The sequence below is a fragment of the Mustela nigripes genome, chromosome 2 (genome assembly GCF_022355385.1).
Source record: "Mustela nigripes isolate SB6536 chromosome 2, MUSNIG.SB6536, whole genome shotgun sequence".
Taxonomy (NCBI): domain Eukaryota; kingdom Metazoa; phylum Chordata; class Mammalia; order Carnivora; family Mustelidae; genus Mustela; species Mustela nigripes.
The window spans coordinates 54,200,792-54,206,791 of record NC_081558.1 but is presented as its reverse complement, the minus strand read 5'-3'; the positions used below and the strand labels follow the sequence as shown (position 1 = coordinate 54,206,791).

Below are 6,000 nucleotides of genomic sequence, written 5' to 3'. Positions count from 1 at the left end.
TAAAGATTTTATTTATTTATTTGACAGAGAGAAATCACAAGTAGTTGGAGAGGCAGGCAGAGAGAGAGAGAGGAGGAAGCAGGCTCCCTGCTGAGCAGAGAGCCCCATGCAGGACTCGATCCCAGGACCTGAGATCATGACCTGAGCCAAAGGCAGCGGCTTAACCCACTGAGCCACCCAGGTGCCCCTGTTAAGTCACCTTTAATCTCTGCTCCTTAAAACCTTGTTTAAGGATTTAAGTCAGTGAAATAATTGGCAGAATGGGTGCCTCTGTCCCTGAGGAGGGCAGGAGCTCCCTGTTGGCAGACACCATGTCTGGTCCAGCTCTGATCCTGCCACCCTGCCACCGGGCTGGCCGTCAGTGAACCCCTGCTGATTGCTGAGTGATAGTAAGAAGCACCAACACCTACTGAGGCCGACAGTGCGCCAGGAGCAGTTCTGAGCCCCTGCAGGACATAACTCATGGAATCTCCTCCACAATGCTCTGATGCAGATACAAATTAGTCTCCTCATTGTGCCAAGAAGAAAACTGAGGCTCAGAGTGAATGAAATGGTCCTACGCCCCCATGCCCAGGGTCAGACAACCGGGAAGTGGAGGAGTGGGACTTGATCAAGGCCCCAGGTGACCTGAATCCTTGCCACAGCCCCACTGGTCAGGCCCAGGGCTTCCTGCTCTATGCCTCTCCAGCCTCACCTCTCGAATGAGGTCCCTGCGGATCTTCGTCTCCTGGTAGAGGAGGGGCAGGATGTCATCCAGCAGGTCCCGGACCAGCGAGGGCTTGTTGTGCACAGCCGAGTTGAAGAAAGCCAGGGTGGCGCGGCGCACATTCAGGTCTGGGTCCTGCAGGCTCTCCATAAACTCTCCTGGAAATATGAGAGGGGGTGTGTGGGATGGCTGGGCCAAGACACAGACCACCTCCACCCCTGACCTTGATTACCTGCGTAATGGGCAGACTTGGCCAAATGGGGGCAAACGTGTTCTGAGCATCTACTTTTTTGCCAGGCACAAGTACTCAGAGCCCAGTTAAGAATGTGAACTAGAGTCTGGCATGGGTTCAAACCCAGGTTCCACAACTGCCTAACTATGGGACCTTGGATAGCCTCAGTATCTTATCTATCAAATGGGAGTAAGAGCAGTACCATAGTAGAGGTCTGTTTTTAAGATTTAAAATGTAGTGACGTGATACACACACACACATATTTATTATATATAAATTTTTATTATACACAGTACATATTTATTTACATAAACTAAATCTATATAAAATATAAATACATAGAAGACAGCCTGGCACAGACCAAGGATTCTATAAATGGTAACTTGATATTATTATAGATAGGGCTCTTGGAGATCAAAGAGGTGAAAAAACTTACACATTCACACAGCACTTCTCTGAGTATGACTTTTTATACAGTTTAGACTTTTTAATAACTACATTAATGTTCCATATGCTCTGTAAGTAAATAAAATCAAGAATGAGGTGAGTCCCTAAAGAAAAGCATAAAAAATAACAACAACCAAACCCCTAATTATATTTCAAATGATTAACATAACCATCAGGTTATGAGAGAGTGAAACAAGTCACCAAGTATCTTCTGAGGTATTTTGGTTAAATGCCCTCAAGCTAAGAACAATTGCTGACTTTTCAGCTCTAAAGGTTAGCAATTCTCAGTCTACTTTCTGTGTATTCCAGAATACATATCTTATAGGTAGTAGGAGGTAAGTTTCACCCTGTAAGAGAAGGGTATGGAATAGGAAGGAAGGAGGCTAAGTGGAACCCTGCAGTGCTGAACTGGAGAGGAGGTAACTCATGTCCATGTGTGTCTGTCTGTGTACACATACTCATACACACACACACACACACACACACACACACACACTCCTCAGCTCTGTCTCTGAGGGCCTTGCAGCAGTGGCACCCCAGTAGCAATGAGCACACCTAGAGTCCAGGTTTTGGGTCCTAAGTATCATTCTCCCCTCAAAAGGAATCAGGGCTCTCTGGAGAAATGGCCGATTCCTGAGCTGGGGCAGGAAACGTTCAAGGCAAGTCTAGAGCATCTTATTGTGCCAAAAAACCAGAATATGTCCAAAGGATGATGAAAACATGCCAATAGAACCTTGGAACCAGGGACGCCTGGGTGGCTCAGTTGGTTAAGCAGCTGCCTTCGGCTCAGGTCATGATCCCGGCGTCCTGGGATCGAGTCCCACATCGGGCTCCTTGCTCGGCAAGGAGCCTGCTTCTCCCTCTGCCTCTGCCTGCCATTCTGTCTGCCTGTGCTTGCTCGCTCTCCCCCCACCCTGATAAATAAATAAAATATTAAAAAAAAAAAAAAGAACCTTGGAACCATCCTGAAGGGCCCCCACTGGTCACACCTAAGACAAGCATGAGAGTCAAATAAATGAAGACGATAATAAATTACAATTCACTTAATGAAACAGGAGTCCATGATTCTATAATGACATGAATAAATCAATGAGTAAATAAATAAGTGGGGGAGAAGGAAAAGTTCTATTCCAGAGATTAGAAGGCAAACTAACAAATATGAAAGGAATGATGGAATCGAAGTCAGCATTTGGCAACTGTCAGAAATCACTGAGGCAGGAAAGAAACCACAATGGATGCTCAGTATAGTGGGCAGAAGTTTGATGAAGGGACACCTGGGTGGCTCAGCTGGTTAAGCATCTGCCTTCAACTCAGGTCATAATCTTAGGATTCTGGGACCAAGCCTCACATTGGGCTCCCTGCTCAGCAGGAAGTCTGCTCCTCCCTCTTACTCTGCCTCTCCCCCTGCTTGTTTTCTCTCTCAAATAAATAAATAAAATCTTTTTTTAAAAAAAGGAAACATGATGAAGAGGATATTTCAACAGATTCAAAAATGCTTACTCATTCCAAAGCAAAAAGTGATTTTAAAGATTTTACTTATTTGAGAGAGAAGTAGTGGAGGGGCAGAGGGAGAAACAGAGTCCCAAGCAGACTCCATGCTGAGTGTGGAGCCTGATGTGGGTCTCGATCCCACGACCCCCGGATCACAACTGGAGCAAAAATCAAGAATCAGTCACCCAACTGACCGTACTACCCAGGTGCTCCAGGAAAAAGTAATTTTAGAGTGGTGAAAACTGGATGTCTCCATCTTAACCAGGTGATCAGAGTTACCATGATCCGTCAAGGAGCAAACTGCCAATATGATGCACTGGGAAGAACATAAAATCTTTCAGCAGAGCAGGATTCAGACTGAGTTGGCAACCTCTGGCCCCTTGCACTGTGCCCTGCTGGCTCCTAGATTCCCCCATTCTCTCTGAGAACAAAACTGTGGGGTAGCTGGCAAGACCTGAGTCCAAGTCTCCTCCCTGAGCCTCTGCTTCCTCATCTGTAAGATGTGGCTGGGCCTACATACCATGCAGGGAGCTGTGAGAGTGAACTGTGGTGAGGTGTATTAAAGGACCTAGCCTTGTACCTGATACACAGTTCAGGTTCAAACATACAATAAGAACCAAACACCCAGGCATACAATAAGAACCAAACACCCAGGCACACATTCAGGCTGCCAGGCATGGGCAGCTCAGGCACAATGAGGGAAGTCAGGACTGGCGGCAGTGTGTGCCCCCTGGGTAAGGGGAGGTGATGAAGCTGCTGCGGACATTGCTGTGGCTTCTGGACGTGTTCTCCAATCCTGAGCATGGCCATGTCTGCTGATCTCTGGTCTCATCCAACAGTGCCCTGGCAAGTGGGGATCAGCACTCCCATTTTATAGCTCAGGATGAGATGATCTGTCCATGCTCACACAGCCAGAGAGAAGCAGAGAACCAGGCTGCCAACCCAAGACTCCCCACATTCCACAAGGCTGCCTGGAGGAGAAGGGCCAGATGCCAGTGTGGTCCAGTGACAGGCCTGTAGACTCGGAGCTTTGAATGTCTGCCTTCTCTAGGAAGAGCCTGGTCCCACAAAGCCCCAAAGAGAGGGCTCACCAATAAAGGCTACTTGGTCTCCTCAAGACAGAGGGTTCCTCAGACAGGGGGTAAGCTGCTCCCCACTCCAGTGCATGCTCCCCACTCCAATGCAGCCCTACTCAGCTTTGTGCCCGCTGAGACCAATGCATGTGAGAGGCTGGTGGTTTTCCACTTATAAGAGCCTGCATGTTCAGGGAGTACCTTCCTCTCGGTAATGGACAGGGTCTCTGAAATAACCTCAGAACCTTATCCCCATTCTACAGAGGAGGAAACTAAGGCTCAGAGGTGAGAAGGGGCATGCTAGGCTTACCCAGTGATTCAGTGCCAGCAGAGGGATTTGAACCCAGGCCCCTACTTCCTGTCAGGGGAGTGAGGTAGTCTCCTGGGTCTCCAACTCCCCTTGACTCATGTGTAAGAAAAGTCAGCTCAGACTCAAAGGCTGAGAGGGGGTACTGAATGGGGCCGGAAGCAGAGGGAAGGGGTGCTCACCAATGAGGCTCTTCAGGAGGGGATCAATAGGATGGGGCTGGTCAGAGATGAGGAATTTGACTGCTGTGATAACTGTGCTCCGCGTGTGTGGCCGACCTGCAGGATGAGAGGAATCCGCTTGGTGAGTGGCAGGGCGGACCCTGGATACCCGCAAGTCAGAAGGCACCAAGGCTCTCTGCCTCCCCAGGAGACAAAATGGGACCCCTCCCCTCTTTGGCGAAGTCAATGCTCCCATTTTCCTTGGCAGCCTAAAATTTATCCTTAAATTCTGTGACTGACAGGAAAACTCCCAGTTCTCAGGTAACCACAATGCAGGACGCAAACAGGGAACCAAGAACCCAAGACAGTGGTCAATCCACAGCCCAAAGACCTTTGCTCAGGCCTACGGCTGTTCTATTTTTCAGACACATTATCTCAATTAATCCTCAGGATGGTCGTGTAGATTAGTTAATAAATGGTAAGATAAATCAAAATGTTTCATAAAAATTATTATTTATCTCTATTTTACAGAAGAGGAAAAAGACCCAGAAAGGTTAAGTTCACATCTAAGGTCACACAGCAGATCCAAAATTCAATGGCTGATTCTGAGCCCTGGCAGGGCCCTCCTCCTCAGGCCTGCATCCCTCAGGCAGAGGCAGGTGTGCTCCAGGCAAGCTGAAGGCCAAGGGGACGCCAACAGAATTCAGAACACCCCCGAAGCTTGGTAATGGAGAAGACACTTAATTTTACTTTTCTGCCTGCTGAGTAGAGAAGGTGAAGAAAGGGAAGGAAATATACCTCCCGTTTCGGTGAAAGGAACAAATCAGAGGGGCTTGCTCCTCTCCTCCCCAGCACACAGCAGTGATGGGTTAAGGTTGTTTCCATCAGGCAGACTTTACATTCGAGATTCGGGGGAGAAGTTTACATTTGGTGCCGGGGTGTGAATAAGGGAATGAGTTAGTGACTTTGGACTTGCAGCTTTTCCCCTCTTACTCTCTCTATCCTGACTGGCTCCTAAGAATGTTCAGGGTGGCTGATGAAGACCTGGGCAATAGAACAGGATTAAGTGAATGTGAAATGAGGAAAATGATGGGGCGTCTGCGTGCCTCAGTCAGTTAAATGTCCTACTCTTGGTTTCGGTCTTGATCTTAGTGTCATGGGATTGAGCCCTGCTGTTGGGCTCCCTGTTCAATGGGACATCTGCTTACGATTCTCCCTCTCATTCTCCTCTCTGCACATGCTCTCTCTCTCTAAAAAATACATCTTTAAAAAAAATTAATTAAAGGGACACTTGGGTGGCTCAGTTGGTTAAGCATCTGCCTTTGGCACGGGTCATGATCCCAGTATCCTGGGATCGAGTCCCATGTCGGGCTCCCTGCTCAGTGGGGAGCCTGCTTCTCCTTCTCCCTCTGCCTGCTGCTCCTCCTGCTTGTGTGCTCTTTCTGGCAAACGAATAAAGAAAATATTTTTTAAAATTTAACTATAAGATAAAATGAAAAAAAAAAAAAGAGGCTAGGAGCATGCCACGAATTTGGCTCCAAGCTTCCAGGTGGCTAAAAAGGAAATGTGACCGGTTAGCTGGC

The 6,000-nt window shown here is 47.9% G+C and overlaps 1 protein-coding gene across 2 annotated transcripts in view; it reads right to left on the bottom strand.

Annotated features, from left to right (window-relative positions):
* CAND2 (cullin associated and neddylation dissociated 2 (putative)) overlaps nucleotides 1–6,000 on the bottom strand; it is a 34,191-nt gene that overhangs the window by 7,902 nt on the left and 20,289 nt on the right. For both annotated transcript variants that reach the window (XM_059390370.1, XM_059390371.1), the window contains 2 exons: nucleotides 4,439–4,534; nucleotides 695–864 (listed from right to left, as the gene is read on the bottom strand). In XM_059390370.1, the coding sequence (XP_059246353.1) occupies nucleotides 695–864; nucleotides 4,439–4,534 (266 nt within the window). The remainder of the gene's footprint in view (nucleotides 1–694; nucleotides 865–4,438; nucleotides 4,535–6,000) is intronic.